Here is a 21,386-nt window from a genome sequence, read left to right on the forward strand (position 1 = left end):
TTGCTTATCATGGCCACTTTTGGGCATGGATTAATGGGAGGATTCGGCAAAATGAATGGGCTAGGTTTGTGCTCTTGTCCCTATACCCCTTTTAGGAATTAACCTTGGATTCTAGTCCCGTGGGATCTCTTTTACTAACAGTTGTCGCACAAATTGTCTAGGCACCGCAACAACACTCAAAGTAAGGGTTGTCACTCTAATCCTTACTCACTCCATTTAGACTCTCTCCTAGACAAGTCAAGGCAAGTAGTCCCCTAAGGTGAATGAATGAGAATAGCATGTGGAACACATGCTCTAGGAAACTTAAAGATGGACAACTTAACGCATGTAAATGAGTCTTGGTTAACTCAGATGAATAGATCAAACTCTAACACGACCAAGACACAACCACAAGATAGAAATGATTATAGATCAATTCCTTTATATTCAATTAACCATAGACTAAGTAAAAACAAGTTATCCAGAGCAATTTATAAATGTGGTCAAATTGACAATCATGATAATTAAATGTAAATGCCCAAGACTGCAATATATTTTAGCAATTAAATCCCATGAAGAATTATGAAAATTAACAGCTAAGTAATAATTCTAGATTAAAAATGATTTTCTTCAAATAACTTAGATCTAGAATTAATTATCTTTTTCCTGTAGTCAATGATTGTAAAACATTAATCGCACTTGACAATAGAGAAATCAATACCATGAAAGGACACCAAGGAACTCTAGATTAACAACTCAATTATTTCTTAGGCAATTAATTTAATGTGGTAAATGAAGAAATTGAATTTTTAATGTGACTAAAAATCAAATCAAAAGACCTTAGTTAAAAGCTAAAAATTTTATGGGCCGTAGGCCGAATAAAAAATTAAAATTTTTTAAATGTGAGGGCACAAATTCCCCTTTTGATTTAATTCTTTTAGGAATTTAAAGTCACATAAATGATATTTTTTAATTTTTAGATTTTTAATGTTTTTAAAAAAAAATTAAAGCAAAATAATAAAAGGAAAGGAAATCAAAATCAAAATCAAAAAATCATAAATAAAAATAAAATAGAAAAGAAAATGTGAAATCAAAACAAGACAAAAAATCAAAAATCAAAAATCAAATTTTAAATCAGAAGTTATCTAAAATACAAAATAAAATAAAAAAACTAAACAAACAATAAAAATACAAAAATCAAATTAAAAAAAAAAATAAAAAAAGGAACAAGTTAACCAAACTATAAAAAAATCAAATGAAATTAAAAAAAAAAAAAGAACTAACTAAAATAAAACCTAAACCTAACCATACACATACAAATGAAGTAAACAAAAAAAATAAATCGAAATGTTTGGGTTTTGCAAGCAGCAATGGCGAAGAAGAAAACTCGACGGAGGAAGCAGCGGTTAGAGGGGCTCGACAGCAGAAGGAAATGAAGGAGCCACGGGATGGAGGATGCAGGAACACGCAACAGAGAGAGGAGGAACTGCAGGATGGAGGATGCAGGGAACACGCAACAGAGAGAGGTGGGACTGCGCAAGGAAAAGGAGTTGCGGCGAAGGATAGGACAAACTGAGAGAAATGGCAGCGAGGGAGGGAGCAGCTTGAGAGGATAAGGGTGAGGAGTGTTTGCAGGTGATGAAAAAGACACGGACATGCAGCGTGAGGAGCAACGATTCGAAGGAGCGAGGGTTAATGTTGTGGCTCAATGAGATGAGGGTTTTTTGCAGGTTTAATGGAGAATGCAAGCAACAACAAAGAGTTGTGGGCCTTCCTTAAAACAAAAATCGAATTTTTTTGCTGTAAGAAGAATTAAAACACCCAGGGAGCATTTCCAAGCAGCCAACAGTAGCCTCAAGGAACCGAAAATAAACCCAGAAAAATCGAATTCCACATCAACATATTTTTTATGCTTCAGATTTAGCCTTGAAACCCTCATGAAAATTTCCAGAGCTAAGAATTTTCAAACCCTTGGACTGCAAAAATTTGAATAATATCCCTATGTTGATAAACCCCAGAGATCCACATCTTACCCTCCAGGGCCTAGATCTAGACTCTACACAAATTTCTTCCTCAGATCTGTAGCTTCACAACAACAAGAAAACACCCAAACGATATATACAATGATAAAAACTAAAACCCAGAAAAACCCACGTTAGAAAAGTAATTACAAAATTTACAAACTGGACAAGAATGGTAGACCTATCAAATTTGAGGAGTATGAGTCCAACTCCGCTCCCAAATCTGATACTCTAAGGCTCTCAACAGCGTGATCTATCAATTTCCCACACAAAAATTAAAGTTTTAAATTTTAAGGAGGTGCTAACTCAAAACCCTTCGTGCATCACCAACAAAAAAAATCTTATGATAAGCCCAAGATTAATTTTACTGAGCTCCTCAGAAAACACGGATCGGAAGTTGGTTGGTCCAACTGAAAACTTCTCCTAACGTCCAAGGACCTAAAATCAAGATTTCCCTACAAAACTCAATCCAGCTATTAAAAATAGAGCGAGAAAATAACAATAAAACTCAGACAAATAGAGGTACCTGCTATTACACTCAAAATTTAGATTATTAATCAAACTCCAGCAACTGAGCGAGATACCTGTACTCAAATCACTCTTTAGAAACTATCGTCAATGGCTTTAGAAAAAATTATGGATAAAAACAACACATCTTACAGTATTTCCATGAAGAGTAACACCAGCAAAACTTAACCCCAAAGTCTTTCTTTATTATCTAGAAAAGGATTACACAAGCTTCTTGCTAAGCACACAACTCAAAGGTCGGATGAATCAACTGACAAATGACTTCCTATTTAAAGATAAATCCTCCAACGACTAGTTCGAGTGATTTTCATCAAAGCAATCTCAACCGTTGATGAAGATTAAAATTTCTTTTAATCTCATTTGTCGAAATATTTAATTCTTGAGAAAATTTGATTTTTTCAATTAAATGCATTTTAATTAACTCAAAAATTAAATTTTTGAGTTAATTTCCCCAAAAATTTGACTCTGACTTAACCCTAGGGATCAAAGGTTTAAAATTTAGCAAAATAATTAATTTACCTTAGTCCCGGGACTTTTTAAAATTTAATTTTTAGGGACAGACGAATTTTGCCTTTGGAGAATTTAAATTTACCTAGGACCTAGAATTAATTAAATTTCTCTCTTAGGATTTTAATTAATTTTTTGCCAGAAAATTTAATTAATTAACCTATGAGGGGATAAATTATTGTTCCAACCCTCAAAACACTTTACATCATGATTTTCATATTTTTTACATCATAAAGGGGAAAAACCATTTGTATTAGACCCTCACAGGCTACCCATTTCTGCGACACAAATATAATCCAGCAGACCAAACAATTTGTAATAAAATAACCTAACCAAATAGTCAGGATTATTCCCAAATTACTTTTACATAGACTCGATCTAGAACACTAGGACTCGCCTACGATCCTAGTGACAAAATCCATTCCAACTTTGGGGTAAGACTGGAGGAAAACTCTGCCGACCATCCGAGAATGGATCGATGAGACAAAAAACCTCCCATAATGGAAATCGTCACTAGAAAAGTAGGTTTACCTAGGTCGTTACACACATGAAACGGATCTACTGAGATTATTTACATTATACACATGCAGAAAGGGTTTACATAACATCTTGGAAGTCAGGTTGATGATGATAGATGGACACATCAATCAAGTGCTATCCTTTTTGCGAAAAGGGGGGTGTACTGCTACAAGTCATTGACACCTAGTGGTCAACACTAACCATTTGGTTTCAGCGATGGTATTTCACGAGAAACCCTGATTTTGGTTGCGTGGTCCCGCTCCCTTATCCGCTTATATTAACCTATTTCCACTCATGATTACCCCATCCATCATTTATCCCACCTCGGTCCACATTCCTCCATTGGTCCACATAGGGTCAGCTCGCCCCTTGCCCACACCTTTGGTCATGGCTTGGAATGAAGCTCGGAGATTGATTCAACTAAAAGGAAAGTTAAAAGCATATATTGTCACATTCAATAGGAAAACTACCACAAAATGCAAAAGATGGTCGGGACAAAAACATTTAGCACGTGGACAAAAGCCAATACATGAGCTCTACCCCATCATCATGGCCATCACCCTGGTTCCAACAGGTTCTATGATCCTTCCTCATCATATAGGAACCCATGATTGTCCCAACCCCTAATGGGCAATGAACCGCCCCACCTTGAATGGGTGAATTCACTGTTATATCTTATACATCATGCTCTAACACCTTGAGCCCCGAGCAGTTAATCAAATAAAATCATAAAAAGGCAGAAGGCATATAAAGAAGGGTGGAAAACTCAAGGTTGAGGCACCTCATGTACCATGATTGTTCCCTCCTACACATTATAAACCCAAGTGTGGGCTTCCCTCTTATTAATTACCCTTGTACCCCAGCGTGTGACCCAAGGCTGCCCCTTTGCATTCCCTACTTCAGTCACCTATCTGCCACATGCCAACACCTTTTGACGGATGTACCTTGACTATATTATACCCTTTAGAAAAAGAAACCACACAATAGGGCACTTGGTTAACCCCATTAGGAGTTTAGGAGACAATGGCACATCCCATAGCCCATTATGGAAGGGCATGCCATTATGAAGTCCCCACCTGTGTTCTATGATTAGGTAAGCTCCTTTACTCGATTTGTCTAATGACTTCTTGTACTCGGCCCAAGGGACGCATTGGATCTTATGCAGGATTGTAGATGGTTTCATTTGGGGTTTGGTCTCCCTATACGAGGTCCTAATCCCCTAGAGATTTACAGTGGCACATATAGGGTTTGCATTGAGAGCCATGGGCCTCCACAGCAGCAGATTGCACTTCATGGGTCCCTACATTCATTTAGAGATTGCTCATGGTTCACTTATTGGACGAGGAGGATGCACCTGATCCATCATGCCCAGCTGGCCCTAGACCTACACCATACACTTAGCAGATGATCCAGGTCTTCTATGATGATGTGGCATCTCCTACATTATCATCCTAGCCCTTGAAGGAAACCTACAAGCATCTTCGATTTGTTTGGAGACCCATGAGGACACTTGTGTGCCTCCACAGTCATTTGGAGCACCACGAGTTATTACAAGGGGCCAACCCCTTGTCCACTGCTTTTGAGGGTCCTATTTTTCATTGTGGCACTCATGGACCTCATTAGGCCTCTTAGAGGGACCTACGACATGTATAGATTATTATTTGACCTCTTGAGAGGATTATTTTCTCACTTTTGCGCTAGTTTGGTGGGCTTCTCACCAAAAGGTTGTATTATTAGCACATTATTTTATTTTTGGGGCTTATGTAGGCCAAGGAGGCTAATTTGAACTCCTTAGATGTGTATAAATAGAAGTGAGGTGAGATCATTTCTCATCATCACTTTATAATGGATCTCTCTCTTCTTTAGAGAATTTCGCACTTTTGTTGGAGGATGAATTGGAGCATTTATGGATGAATTTTGATGTATGGTTATTGGTCTATCTTCTCTTGGAGCTTCTTTATTGTCATTTGTGAATGGTTGGATATACTCTACTGCATGTAAGTAAGAAATTTTGATGTTGTTCTTGTTACTTTGGTCATATACATTGGATGGTATTTTCGTTGTTTTAAGGCTAATTGCTGCATGCAAATTATTGCTTGATATTGTGGGAATGTCTCTATTATAACATTATCTCGATGTATTGGCCCATGTAATATGAGTGAAATCTCCTAGAGGTAAAATTTTACCTTGACAAGCCATTCCTCTTGTTCATTTGAAGTATAAAAGTTGCAAGATTGCTTTCACTTGATCTAAAGGGATTGTGAAGTAATTTTGAGGCCTCCTCGACTGGGAACCAAGAAATCTTACAAATAATCAACATAGACTCCATTCTCCCAAGTATTAACGCACTGATATACCAAGGGTGGTCACCAAAACTCTTATTCTTTCACCTTCTCCCAAGTCTAGCCACATTGGGGTGCCTATGGCATCAATTCCCCACCAAGCTAGCCACTAAAAGATTTCGATCTCCTAGGGTCTCTTGCGCTGGCCTTTCTTCTAGCCCTCCTCCATATTTGAAGAAATTCTAATGGTGGAATTGGGAAGAAATCCAAGCCCTAGTTTTGGGACCAAACTTTGCCTTGCCATTCCTTGCCATTTCTCAGGGTCAAACCAACATCTTTGAGTAATTATATTTTATTTGAATCTCTCTCCACCTTGCCTAGGGTAAGAATATCATTGGTTGCTACATTCCTTCCTCATACCCTAAACTAGGTCCATTTGGCCCCATGTGGTCCCACTTCTTTGAAAGACCATTTTTCAAGAACCATCTAGGATACCAATTCTCACAAGGATTTTATGGATTGGGAAACTCCATCACAAGTATTATCCCATAAAACTAACCCCCAAAATCCTCTTCCTTTCCCTAGAAGCACATAGTACCTTTCTTAGAAAGCAGGCAAGCTCCATCCTTCAAAACCTTCTCGGAAAGGGTTTCAGTCACTCATATCCATTGACTTAAAATTCATTGGTGACTCCATATATATCGAGTCTCCTCCCATCGGTGAAAGTCTGTAAATAGAAGGAAGCCTTAGTTGAGGTGACAATGGGCTAAGACCCCATTTGTTGCCCTTGGCCTAGTATTTGCCCTTTAGGTCCCTTGCTAGTTTGAGCGGTAACAGAGACTTGTAGATCTTTGACTACACCAAGGACTTCGACTTTTCTAGAATCCATTGAGCAAATGTTGTGACATGGCCTAGAGATTCTTAAGTTCAACTGATCCATAACCTTTTTAGTCGTAACATTTGTTGATGCACCAAGGTCAAGCATGCAATTATGAAGCAATCAATCATTAATATCCAAAGTCGAGAAAAAAGGTTGATGATCTTCATTGGTCATGTAGCAGTTCAAATCTTTCAATTAAATTTCTTCATCTTTAGAATAGTTATCAGTATTACCCTGTTGGACCATACCTAAAGCTTTGAAGAATGATGTCTGCTGAGATGGAATCTTTAGAAGTTCAATCACCAGGACAGACATTTTAATATTGTTAATCCAAGCGGCTGAATCAACTTTTAATCCCAACGTATACCTTTCAAAGGTAACCTGCTTACTTTGACCCTACTCCTAGAGAAGTCGTCTATGAAGGTCATGAAATATTCATAACCCATGAGAGATTTGGCGAACATCGGGCCACAAATATTTGACTGTATCAACTAAAGCACACCACTAGCTCTACTATCACTCCTTGGGAACGTTTCTTTTGTAAATTTCCTAAGTATGCACCCCGTGCACATATCATCGTGTTCCGTGCTCAATTTTGAAACTCCTGTCACAGTCTCCCTGAGCAACTTCAATGCTACGTGATGTAAGTATCACGTCCTCCTATGCCATAGCTCTCCCAAGTCTCTACCACTACTACTGTTGTTGATCATTGCCTTTGGAGAATTGAACTACAACCTGTATAACTTGTTCCCTCGAACCTCGATCTGTTTGACCTTCTCCCAACTCTGGTGTTTGATATGCACCTTCTTCTCCATGAAGTAGACATCATACACCTTATCTTGTAGTGCAAAAATTGAAATCAAGTTCATTCCTAAACCTAGCACATGTTGCACATCTATAACACTGGTGTTCTTTCCTGACACCCTCTAAATGTTGATGGTGCCTCTCCCAATTGGAGTACACTTCGTCGTATTTCCCGTCTGTATTTGGAAGTTCATCTCCTCTTCCTTGTAACTGGAGAACTAGTCCTAACCCCCTTCATAAGTGCTGACACTCCATTGTCTATGTACTAGACCGCTAGAGCTAGAAAGGCAAGTTATGGGAGAAAATTCATCTTCCAATCTAGAAGACAAATCCTCAATGTCCGCTAAAGCTATTGTCTGCTTCCCCTTCTTATCCTTCTTTCAGTTAGGACACTGGCTAACATAGTGTCCACGTTGACTGCAACCAAAACACTTGACCTTTTATAAGTCCTTCTCTCCTTGTGATCCTCATCCCTTACTGGGATCCTTCTTCGCCTTCCCTTTTCCTGCTAAGGGGACATTTTCCTACTCCAACTTCGATCCTTTGCCAATGCTTCTACTAGTGCCATTGACCAAGTTGAGCCTAAGCTCCTCCGAAGTGAAGTCACTCAATAGGCAATCCCATCCTGGAAGTGTCTCTCACCCAGAAATCACTTGGACAAACATGCTCCATTCCTTGCCAAACCCATTCAGTGTTATGCACACTAGCTCGCCGTCATTGGGCTTGTCTCCTGTTGCAGCCAACTCATGTCTGGCAAGTCAAACTCTGGTGAGGTAGGAAGCCATCTCTTTACCCTTATGCTACTTGATGGTCCTCAACTTCCCTTTAACAATCATCTTCCTATTCTCTGAAGGATTCGGGATTCGTGGCGTCGGATTTGGACACGTTGACCCCCCGGAACAGGACACGTAGGATTTGTTATATATTATTTTATTAAAAAAACACACACACACACACACATATATTAAAAATTAGATATTTCTTACACAAATTTATTGATTTCAAACGTAGATCTTCATCTATAGCATGCATAGTACATACAAAATTCAAATACATGTCAGTGGTACTGGTCACATAAATCATGATTCATAATTCATAACTGAAAGACAACTTACAACTACAAGATAGTAAGATAAACACACTGACAACACATTTCTGTTTAAAGCAAAGTGATAAATATCTCGAGGCATTGAAATCTAATATTGGTGGAGAGTACAACACTAATGAGATTGACTCATTTTGCAGAGAGCATGGTATCAAGTGGAAATTCACAATCTATGCCGGAGCAGAATGTGATTGTGGAGGCATTAGGTCGATTTTGTTTATGTTTCTAATCAATGACCTGGGATAAAAGGATTTAAATTACCCCAGATTTTGCAATGTGGGGCAAGCCTCAATAGCATGTTATTTCACATAAAAGTTGTAAACCATACACACACTGCAACTTTGTGCATAGTTGCGCCCAGAAAAGATATGGAAACAAGAAAACCAAGTCCAATCAAAGAGAATGTGAAACATTCTATTGAAAATCTGGATGATACATGTAGAAAAGGAAAAATAGAAACCACCATTAATGACTTACAAATAAAACGGCTATCTTGTGATCCTATAGTTGAAAGATTCCTCAATCAAAACTTCTTGTTCAAATAACTTACTTGATTGACATCATCATGAACAAAACCTTAATAAATACATCCTGAATATTTACTCAAATCCGACTTCCACTATACATTTAGGATTTCCAGTATACATCTAACCGTATTACACTATATCTTGCTAGAAATAAAGGGAATGGAACCAGCAAATATCTTCCAAAATATGGTCCGGACAAACACAGGTCACTTTTCCGCCAAACGAATCCTGTACACGCTGTCAAAAATCGGGACACGCTAGTGAATTTCATGACACGCTTGGGATTAGACGTGCCCTGATAGGATTCGACGTGTCATGTTTTTTGGACACGTTTTTCGGGTGAATCGTGTCCTACACACCGGATTCGGACACGTGGCCCCTATATAACGAATCCGGTTACTTAGGGAACAATATGGTCCTTGAACCTATCAAGGGTAATCCTCTTCTCTTTGGCATTTTCTTTCTTTTAGGTTGCGAGTTATTGTGGATCTGCAAGTACCTCAATTACATTCTCTGCATACTCTTTCAAACCATACTTGTCCAATATGAATGACATTTTAGCTTTCCACACACAAAAGTTGGAGGTTCCATCCAATCTGTCTTAATCTCTCAAACCTGCTATGACCATCTCTAGAAACGTAGCAAACCCAAATAAACTAGAGAAATAACTGAAGAATTCAGTCTAGGTTGAAACCCTCGGCTTTCTCTTCCTCTGCCCTGCGCTAAATTACTCCTGCAAACCCTTTGCACATAGATCTTCTCTGATACAACGTGAAATTTCCTTAATTGCAATAATTGGAATTTTAATCTTCAAACTTATGAAATTTATTTGTTTTCAAAAATTAATTTGACAAATAACAATTAATTCACTACTGCAATCTTCACAAATAAATACAAGGACTGAGAAATAATGCACACACAAAAATTATTGACACCAAGATTTTTGGACAATAGTCCCTAGAATAACCCCAATGTGGGGAAAACCATTTATGCAGATAAGGGTTTATAATATTATTAGTCTTCAGCAATTTGGGAAATACAATTGCTTGTCTCTCACTAGCAAGGCTCCGACAAATAATATTCTCTTCACCAAGAAGATGAAATTCTCCCTATGCAACTCACACCCTTTCCCGGAAACTTGCACTGGCTCTGCAACTCGTACTAGCTACTTCAAAGATTTGCACTGCCTCTCGGAAAATTAATCTGCTAGTAAATCGACCTCCAGTGACTCGTCTGACCCACTCACTCTAAATCTGGGCAATATCTTTGGTAACTAGCTACTGAAACGAGCTCTTTTGCCACTCACACATGTAAAATTGGCAATTCACACTGCTAATTTCGGCCTCCTTTTCTGCTGGTGAAATCAGAGTCCTTCCACCCACTAGAAACTAGAAATCTCTAAGAAAATATTCTCCGTAAACCTTCTTCGTGTCTCCCTCTGCACCCTTGCTATCACTGCAAATCACACTTCCTTAGTGATCTCCAAAGCCCCATTGACTTGCTCTAATAATCTCTCATTGAGCAACCAACGACCACGCCCTAATCACAATCGATGGTTAAGATCACCTTGACCCCACCAAGTGACTTTTCCAAAAGTTTCTAGAGAAAAATTGATTTACCTCAATTAATTTGATTCAATTAACCAAATTTCCTAAGTTAGACTTAGGAGAATAATTAATAATTGGCTAATTAATCTAACTGAGGCATTTTCCTTAGAAATAATTTATGAGTCTTGGAGATAATTATATTCCTATGCTCCTTAGCCTCATAGACACCATAGAGACTATAACACTTGTCTGTTGCTACCAAAAACTAACAAAATCCAAGAGACCGCTTGGAAGATGAAACCAGGGGTCATAAACAAATGTATTTATATGTGAATGAAAAATAGATCTCATGATTATTCAAATATCTCCTCCATTCTCCTCAATAGTTTCAAGCCCATCAAACCAAATCTCCGAAATCTGAATAAAATAGAGATGTCATTACAGGGGCATATTTAATGCCCAGCATATTTGGAGAAAAAAAATTGAGATCTCTGTACTTGTATAAAAAGACTGTGTTTCATTGGAGCAGGTACATCAGCATTTTGATTAGTAATTGGAGCCTTTTCATTTTAGACATTCCTACAGATCAACAAATCAATTCATCCAATTAAAATTTTCAAAATAAGTACAACAAAACAAAATTTTCATTCAATTGCCGATGACACAATCTTTATTTGCACCACTGGCACTGACCATTCATCTCTAGTGTATATCCAAAATAGCAATCTGACTTAGATGCATAACTTGAGTTTCTATAAATCTCTCTTTCATTGTGACAGACACATTCAGAATCCTTGAGAAAACAAATGGACAACTACAAAAGATCATATACTCATTGCTAACTTTTAATCTACAAAATGCAGAGGAAATAATAAATGTACTGGTTGCAGTGAGCAGTTTCTGGGAAAGCAGGGCAAGTATCAAACAAGAAAACCCATGGATCAATGAAAAGAATGGAATTACTTCAAATTTACCTGATAGCCACTAGGCTTGGGGTTCACAATATAGTCATCGAATTCACCATCCAGGGGAAACCAAAGGCTGCAAAAGAAACAACTTCGAATAATTATCATCATAAAGGAACATGAGCCTGAACTCAGGTAGAAGTCACCAAATTGAGAGGAAAAACAAGCAAGGGATGATGCATGCAATTTTAATCAAGAACCGAAATCATATAGAAGTCACCAAATTGAGAGGAAAAATAAGCAAAGGATGATGCACTTTTAATCAAGCTTGAGGTCTATATCATGAATGCAATAATTAATGAGGAAAATGGATCAAATGATGACTTTCTTATCATAAACTCAACCTTACACTAACAGGAAAAGCTTCTACACCCAAGATATAGTTGTTCAAGAGATAACTGCATGTTTTTAAGCAAAAGCGTCAAAAAGTGTAGTTGATACGCCAGCTAAGTTAAAAATTTTGAATGTTTAATGAAAGGAGTAATCACATCTGAATTTCATTTAAAAGCAAACTGACCTAGGATGCTACTTGAGTCTAGTCCTCATGATTCCAACCTGTGGATGACATTCAGAAGGCTATAGCAGCATTCCACAGCAGCAACATGCATCTTTCCTCTTCCATCACCAACTATTACCCGTAATGCACGGGCATCGTAGATATGCTCAAGTTCCACTCCTTTTCGTTTCATCTATACAAGCAGACAATGCAAGTCTCTTAAGTATAAAAAATAATGATTTAACAAAATAGCTTAATTTTATATCTAAGGATATCATTGTCTAGTGATCCCTTACTAAAATGTCGCTGCTTAATCTACAAGCAAGTTATTTAGATACGGTCTTAAACACCACTCACATATGAGGAATGTAAAATCCTTCTTGCCAAACAATTTCCATGAAGGGTTTTGGTTCACTGCACAACTTTCCGAGTCTCCAGTGTCTAACATAAATACACTTTGGTTGATAATTAATACTGCAGTGGATGATTGCAATATTAATCATCATGTCTGACCACAAGCGAATCTACTTCATTTTAATGTTATAACAGTAATCAAGCATCTTAAGTGGATGTAAATACAGAGTTATTATCTAGAAATTAAATTTGGCATGGTGGTTGAAATATATACTTGGTCATTTGCACCATTAGATCATTAATGGCTTGGAATTCCAGTACTACGTTGATTATGAAAAATTCTACGAGGGCAGCTTAAGATGCCATGATACATATATGGATACTCATTCGGACACAGATCTGCTGGATTTTTTAAAAGTCGGAATCCAAATACAGCTGGCAAATGGCAAGTACAAGCAATATAAATATTTTTTTATATTTTTGAAATAAAATTCACTCACACACACAGATATATATATATATGGTTAATTATAATGTATAATAATTATAATACATAATATGTTGATTTGGGGTAGCATCGGATGTGCTCTAGCCCAATGTTGCATGCAGCGGGGGCGAAGCGGAAGCGTCTGCTATATATATATATATATATATATATATATATATTTTATATTTTTTTGCATTTATACTCAAAACAAACATCCCAAATACCAAATTAATTGTAGAAGACATGAAAACATGCATATTTTTGCATAAATCAAGATAGATATAACATCCATTGTACATTAATGATTAATTATTCGAGCATCAACCATTTAGATGCATCAACCATCTAGAATCTAGATTCTTCTCCTCTTGGCTAGCCTTTCCCTCTACCTCAATTGTCTAGGGATATTAGTCAACATTGCCCAATTTTGATCAAACTACCTAATTCAAGACTTAAAATATGGTAGAAAAAGCTTAACATGCTTGATCGATGATTTTGACTTGATTGAAAGGTAATTTTTTGCTAAGGGCATGCCGCGTGACAAAGGAATTCAACAATTAACACCACCAACACTAGGGTACATATAGGGCTTGGTGCTCTTGATTAAATGCTAATCACATACCTTCATACTTGATATAATCTAATGAAATTCCACAATCCCATTGATCCTAAATTCCTGAAAACTGTTAAGTCTGCTGAATTTTGAATAGGATATGAAATTCTATTTTCTCCATATGAAGTCCAATGAGGCTAGAACCACTCTCAAACATCCTGAGTCATTTCATGGTAATGTTAAAAATTTAAGTAAAATGAAAAATAAAGGAGAATGTCACTTTTACTTTAAGAATTTAACATTACCATGAGGGAGCATCTGCTATATTTATATTTTTTTTTGCCTTCATTCGTCACCCTAACCCAAGGTGGACCCACCCCCAACAAGCAAACTCACCTAAAATTAAAAAAAAAATTGAAAAAAAATGATTTTCTAAACGCTTTTCCGGAAGCGTACGAGCTCCGAAGTGCCACGCTTCCGACGCCCCAAGCGTCGTACGAAGCGCGCTTCAGCGCTTCCGTACCACGCTTCATCGTTTCCAAGAAGTGGCAAAAAATTCAGAAGCGACGCTTCCGACCAAGCTTCCTAGGCGCTTCCGTATGGGACGCGCTTCGGGGCTTGGAACCGTGGGGGGGTGGGGCGCTTCGTGCAACATTGCTCTAGCCATAACAATTGATGGAGAGGCTATAGCACATGCGATCTCCAAGACCCAGAAATGGTTTGGGCAAATTCTAAATAGTTTGGGAGATATTAAAATAATTAATATTCTTAATGGAGTTCTTAAATTTAAACTTAGGTAAAATAAAATATTAATGGGTATTAATATTAAACTGGGTTAGAATGGTCCAAAAGTCATGGATCAAGCCAAATCTAATCTTAGCCATTGATTACAGATTTAATCTCAGCTGTTGATGGACCAATGAGAAAAGTATAAGAGGAGATTTGAGGGTCAATGGGAGAATACACCAAGAGAGATCAAGAACTTGATTTTCTGGGGCAGGGTTTGCTGAGGAAATTGGGTGCAGTGATCTTAGTTGCAATTGAGGGGTAGTGAATACATAGCAGAGAGGCGGAGTTAGTACTGGGAGGATCAATACAAAAGCCAGGAGAGGTTGATGCAGAGCCAACGAAAGGCCACGCAAAGGCAGCAAGAGGCCACGCAGAGGCAGCGAGGAGTTGTGCAGAGCCAGAGAGGGCTAGCGTGTGAGACACAGAGGTTCCAGAGGCTAATGCAGAGCCCCGAGAGGCTGACGCTGCGCTGACGTTGGGCTAGAGAGCTTGACGCAAGCCCTAGAGGCAGTGCTAGGAGATTTTCGTGGGACAAATTGGAGCTGGAGAGTTGGATAGGGTGACGCAGTCCCTATCAGGGTGACGCAGAGCAGCAAACGTTGTATTGTTGCTGTGGGATCGTTCATCCGGTGATTAGCTAGAATATCTGTGTCCGACGGAGAGGTACTACTGCCGAGGGCATTCTCTGTTGGGTGAGCCATTTCTGGCACCCTGGTTGTATTGTGAAATTGCATAATAATAAAACCCTCTGAATAGTTGCACCGGTTTTCCCGCATTGGGTTTTTCCGAGGACATTAGTCCAACAACAACGATGTCACTTGTGTGCTTGTTTACTTTCAGTTGATGATCTGTATGTGTTGATACTGTACTTGTATATATTTTCAGTATTTACATGGTAAATAACTTGTTAAGTAAATGAACAAGTAGGAAGAAATAAATCAGATAGTACAGGAAGAAATTCTAACGGGTTAAACTTAGAAATTCCAACAAGGTAGTAGAGCGTGGTTGCAGATCGTAGGATAACTAAAGGCATCAGCCGAACAGAGCAACAACAGCAGAAACAATTGTCTCGAGTGACAAAAGTTGTTCCTAGCAGAAAGCAACAAGGAAGGGGTGACGCAAGAGCATGCATCATCAGTACGAGCTAGGAAGAGGATCAATGCTGAGGCAGAGAGGAGAAGACCTGACCTACGCAGTGCCCAGTCATATTTCTTAGTCAAGAAGGATCGACGCTATGGCCAGGAGGTGCATATTTTGCTCGTGCCAGGATTGGGCAGAGCCTAGAGGCTCTAACCTTCAGATTGTTGGGGCATAGGAGGCTGTGGGTGAGTTGCGAAGTGAAGCTGGTGGGGTACTGTGGTCAGAACAATACCTAACAGGGAAAGACCAAGGAGGAGGGAGTTGCTGCCGAGGATTTCTATCCAAGAAATCTGGATCAGTGGTGCAGCTGCACAAACGATTGGAGTGGGGCATCTCGACATTGGCAGAGGGATTTCTAGAAGGGAAATCGAGGCTCAAAAGGAGTTAAATCAAGAACTTCCAGACGGGAACTTGAGAGACTCAGCAGGATTCGATCAGGGGACTTCTAGGAGGAAAGTAGAGAGACTCGAAAGAATCGAAACAGGAACAGTGAAATGGCAGTTAATGAGCTAAGAGATCAGGATAGACTGGACAGAGCTTCGAACTTCGTAGTCTGGAAGGCCAGGATCTTGTCCATTCTAGACAGGTATCGCATCAAGCACTTCGCCTTGAAAATGATAGTGATCACAATTGTCCCAGCTGAACATGAGAAATACGAAGAGGCAATGGCCAGGGCTAAGCGCATCATTCTTGACGGGGTCAAGGATCATGTGGTACCACATATTGCCGAAAAGGGCACAGCAAGTGAGATGTGGGATGCTCTGAAGAAGTTGTATCAACATACTTCCATGCAGAGGAAGATGCTTCTAGAAAATCAGCTGCGGTCATACCAGATGCAGAGGGGCGAGCAGATAGATATCTTCCTCGGGAGATTGACAGAGATCCGAGATCAACTGACTTCCATAGGGGCCATGCTGGATGAGGAGATGTTAGTGAGGACTACATTGAACGCAGTCTCAGAGGATTGGGAGGAATTTGTCCAGAGCTTACTGGGCAGGTCGAGTCTTCCGGATTGGGAGGAACTGTGTGCGACTCTTCATCAAGAAGAGAGGAGACGGTTGACCAAGGCGGGAAGCAGCAACAAGGGGGTCAGAATCAAGGAGGAAGAGGAGGATGTTGCCCTAGCATCTGCAGGAAAGCAGGAGAAACAAAAGAAGGACCTCTCCAAGGTCAAATGCTTCCACAGTGGGGAACTGGGTCACTATGTGAGCCAGTGTCCAAGGAAGAAGAGCAAGGGAGAGGCTTCTAAGACCAAGGCAGTGCCAGCGAGGGCTGAGAAAGAAGTGGAGACAGATGACGACTATGCCATGAGTGTTCATGTGCCACTTGAGAGAAAGTAGGGAGACATCGAGCTGTAGTTAGACGGACTACAGGCAATGAGGGGCAGGATCCTCGAGGTGCCCAACCTCTTGGATTATACCTGGCTACGGGATCCCCGAAGAGGAGTAGCAGGACTGGCGGATGTCGGTAGAGACGGATGCGAATGGACTGACAGAGAGTGCTACAGTGCAGGAGTCCCCGGACAACGTGAGGCTGCAGTGCGAGATGCATGGAGCTGTTGTAGCAGCGCAGAGGTCAGTAGAGGGAGCACTTGTCAGCGACAGAGGGAGCTTCAACATCAGGAGTGTTTCTAGCTTGACAGAGCTGTCAAAATTGGGAGGATCAGTTACTTACTTCTCAGTAACTGAGTTGTAGTGCAGCAGTTAGCAGTGGCAGTGCTATGGGCAGCACGATGCAGTATAATGAGAGGGGCTGCAGTGTAGATGTAGCAGTGGCAGTGGCAGGGCCATGGGCAGCAGCACGGATGCAGAGCGAGCTGTCGTATGGATGCAGCAGTGGCAGTGGCAGGGCCATGGGTAGCAGTGCATGATGCAGCAGTGCAGAGGATGTTGGGCAGGGAGGCCTAGCATCAGCACAGGGACCAATGCTGGATGTTCAAGGTGATACTCAGTGAGGAGTATTACTAGAGCACAGTACTCGCTAAGAGGGACTGTTGATTTGGGGTAGCATCGGATGTGCTCTTGCCATGAAAATTGGTGGAGAGGCTATAGCACATGAAATCTCCAAGACCCAGAAATGGTTTGGGCAGATTCTAAACAGTTTGGGAGATATTAAAATAATTAATATTTTTAATGGAGTTCCTAAGTATAAACTTAGGAAAAATAAAATATTAATGGGTATTAATATAAAACTAGGTTAGAACGGTCCAAAATTCATGGTCTAATCTTAGCCGTTCATTAGAGATTTAATCTCGGTCGTTGATGGACCAATGAGAAAAGTATAAGAGGAGGCTTGAGGGTCAGTTGGAGAACACACCAAGAGAGATCAAGAACTCAATTTTCTGGGGCAAGGTTCGCTGAGGAAATTGAGTGAAGTGATCTCAGTTGCAGCTGAGGGGCAGTGAATACATAGCAAAGAGGCAGAGTTTGCACCGGGAGGATCAGCGCAGAAGCCAGGAGAGGTTGATGTAGAGCCAGCTAGAGGCCACGCAAAGGCAGCCAGAGGCCATGCAGAGGCAGCCAAGAGCTGCACAGAGCCAGAGAGGGCTAGTGTGTGAGACATAGAGGTTCGACCCGAGAGGCTGATGCTAGGCCAAATAGGCTGACGTTGGTCTGACGTTGGGCCAAAGAGCTTGACACAGGCCCTAGAGGCAGCGCTGGTAGATTTTCATGGGGCAAATTGGAGCTGGACAACTGGATAGGATGACACAGTTCCTATCAGGGTGACGTAGAGTAGTAGAAACTGTATTGTTGTTGTGGGATCGTTCATCCGGTGATTTAGCCGGAATATCTGTCTCCGACTGAGAGGTACTACTGCCGAGAGCATTCTCTGTTGGGTGAGCCATTCTAGCACCATGGTTGTATTCTGAAATTGCATAATAATAAAACCCTCTGAATAGCTGCACCGGTTTTCCTGCATTGGATTTTTCCAGGGACATTAGTCCAAAAACAACGGTGTCACTTGTGTGCTTGTTTACTTTCAGTTGATGATCTATATGTGTTGATATTGTACTCGTATTTATTTTTAGTATTTACATGGTAAATAACTTGTTAAGTAAATGAACAAGTAGGAAGAAATAAATTAGATAGTACAGGAAGAATTTCTAACAGGTTAAACTTAGAAATTCCAACATAGTATTTAACTTCCGTAATTTAGCTAATAACTTATAAGAAGTAAGAACCAGTGCCAATTAGGACAAGGCTTAACCTGCAACTCATATTCATGCGCATATAACATTATACATCCCTTGATTTCATCATTCAAGAAAGTGGAATTCCTCCTTGTAATTATTTTAATAACCATCCCATAGAAAAAACAATAGCTTCGCTTGGAACATGCCCTTATTTATTACATCGGAAGCATTTCAAAAGCACTAATGCATGGGCAGGAAATCAATCATTGTGGAGAAGATATCCCTTCATGTTCTCTTGGCTGCCGCTAAGCATATAATATAGATAATACTCTGAAGAACTAGGAGCGCCAATTCCCAACCTGGAATCTCTCTATGGGTTTCCGATAGCTCCAATTTCTCAATTAACTATAATTCAATGCCCCAATTGTCCTTGCGGTGTTTTGTAGTAGTGAACTCTCCATGGATACGTGGAAAATAGTATACACCAAAAATAACTGAAATTAGTGGGCTAGTAGACGCCATTGTCATAGACGAATCTTGTGCCTATTCACATGGATCTAAATTCAAATCTATATCTAATCTGGGGATCCACAGATCTAGCCCCCCAACTTGATGGATCCAGTAACATAGATCATAATACAACAAACACACATGCATATAAAGTTAGAACTATCAAACGCTACAAAAATCTACTGGAAAGTAAGAACTATTGCATCTAAACAAAAAATGCCTTCCCAGAATCCCAACTTCAAAGCAAAGTTATTAGAATTGGAACCAGGCCTTGGAACTAGACGAGAATCAAACTGGTACAGAATTGGAGCTGGACCAGTACTAGCCTCTGAATTGGTTTATGAACACACATCCAGTCCACTAAATTATACATATCATTAGTGTGAAAATTCGATAATCCTCACCTGAATCTACTTACCACAGCGACTAATTAAACTTCTATTTGTTAATCACTGAAACAAATTATCTACTGCTTCCTTCAGCAAATATGGAAGCTAATACAACTGCAGCCTTCACTTTAATTAATTAATTTGCCCAAAACAAAAACAAAACAATAGAGAAAAATCCACACAAGTGACACAGTATTTTTTGGACAAATGTCCCTGGAAAATCCCAATGTGGGAAAACCGGTGCATCAACTCTGAGCGTTTTATATTATTGAGCAGTAGTTTCTGAATACAACTCTGGAGCAGGGGAGATATTTTTCATTGATGTTGCTTTAATTAATTTCAATTTACTAATTTAGCTTATGCCATTCAACTAGTAACTACATGATCTGGTTAATATGTGCTCCCTGTTGACCACTGGAGTGGCACCTGAACATTTTTTGTAGACTCCATGCCCAAGGACGTACCAAAGGATGCTTGTACCATCAGAGATCATCATATCACCAGAGTTTTTCAACTCTACTTCTTCTCATCTTTTTTTGTTGTACTCAAATTCCACAAGCCCTGCGGGGACAATGTAAAAGTGATACTAGTATGAGGAGTCGAGTCATGTAACAGGCCTGGGTGGCCTAGGACCTTGTCATCAAGTGAGTTTACTCTAGGAGGATTTTTTCACTTGGTTAATTATCATTTCCCTCCAAGAATTTAACAATTAATTGAGATTTTTCCTCCAAGCATAACCCTAAAGCCGGAGTACGGCTTGATGGTGAGGCCTTGGGTGAGTCCTAGTGTCTAGGGTCATTGTATATTACCATACTAGATCACACAAAAAAATTCGTGGAATTTGATTAGGTCTAAGGGGTCATTTTTAATTTTTAAAATTTCCCGCAGGGCGAAAATTGGAATAAAATTTGTATATGAAATGTAATAAGTGATGTCTAGAGAATTTTTATGGGGTATGAGTAATAAAAATTACACCTCTCACCTTCAACTTTCTACTATAACACACTTTGAGGGGTTAAAAATGTGTTCTAGACCCTCAAAACCCACTTTTCCTAAGTTTAGTGGGAAATTTGGCAATAAATTAAACCATAAATAAATTAAATGGAGAGAAATAAATTGCTCCATGTGACAAAATGACATGGAAATGACTTGGAAATTATCTCAATTCAAAGGAGTGAGTCAAAGGACAAGTTGGAGGATGATTTTGCACCTTGCATCATTAATACATGGCCCACTCAAGGAAATCGAATTTGTTGACATAAATGCAGCAGCTTTTGACTGAGAAATTCAAATTTGTGGAGTTAATGCACATTTGGGAGGATTTGGGAGAATATTTAGCAGAGATTTTTATGGGAAATTATCCCCACATTGGTTCCCACCCATACACTTGTCATTTCATCATGGAATTCAATTATGCTTGAGGGCTTCTTGATGCCACTAGGGAAATTCGAATTTTGCATGAAGGTGTTTTGGGATTGTCACCCATTTGCTTGGGGATTGTCTCAATTTGCCTTGGGATTGGTCCCAAGCTTCTATATAATAAGAGTTTTGTGCTCTCATTTATGTATCCATTGTTTACTAGCTATTGTGCTTGCGAAAGCATTGTTACTTTGTACACTATTCAAGAATATCAATAAAAAACTTTGGGGTCCATTCATGTGTGTTCTTCTTTTGGAGCATGAAGCATTGTGAGTTGTTGGTATAATCTTTTCTATGCTTTGAGTTATTTCATTTTCCATGTATTCTTGTGAACTTGTTATCGCAAAGCTATCTTGTATTAGCATTTGATTTGAAAGTAGGCTCTAGAGTTTAAAAGTTCTAGTTTATTTTCAAATAAATTTCTAGAAGTTTCAATTCATTGTTTGTTTATC

At 39.4% G+C, this 21,386-nt stretch overlaps 1 protein-coding gene across 2 annotated transcripts in view; it reads right to left on the reverse strand.

The window, feature by feature from the left end:
• LOC149175309 (uncharacterized) overlaps window positions 1-21,386 on the reverse strand; it is a 485,878-nt gene that overhangs the window by 206,326 nt on the left and 258,166 nt on the right. For both annotated transcript variants that reach the window (XM_089419596.1, XM_089419594.1), the window contains 2 exons: window positions 12,220-12,353; window positions 11,674-11,740 (listed from right to left, as the gene is read on the reverse strand). In XM_089419596.1, coding sequence (XP_089275722.1) covers window positions 11,674-11,740; window positions 12,220-12,353 — 201 coding nt within the window. The remainder of the gene's footprint in view (window positions 1-11,673; window positions 11,741-12,219; window positions 12,354-21,386) is intronic.

This window comes from Pinus tabuliformis, chromosome 4_1 (genome assembly GCF_031772625.1).
Source record: "Pinus tabuliformis cultivar Carrire ecotype Pingquan chromosome 4_1, CPIR1, whole genome shotgun sequence".
NCBI classification, from domain to species: domain Eukaryota; kingdom Viridiplantae; phylum Streptophyta; class Pinopsida; order Pinales; family Pinaceae; genus Pinus; species Pinus tabuliformis.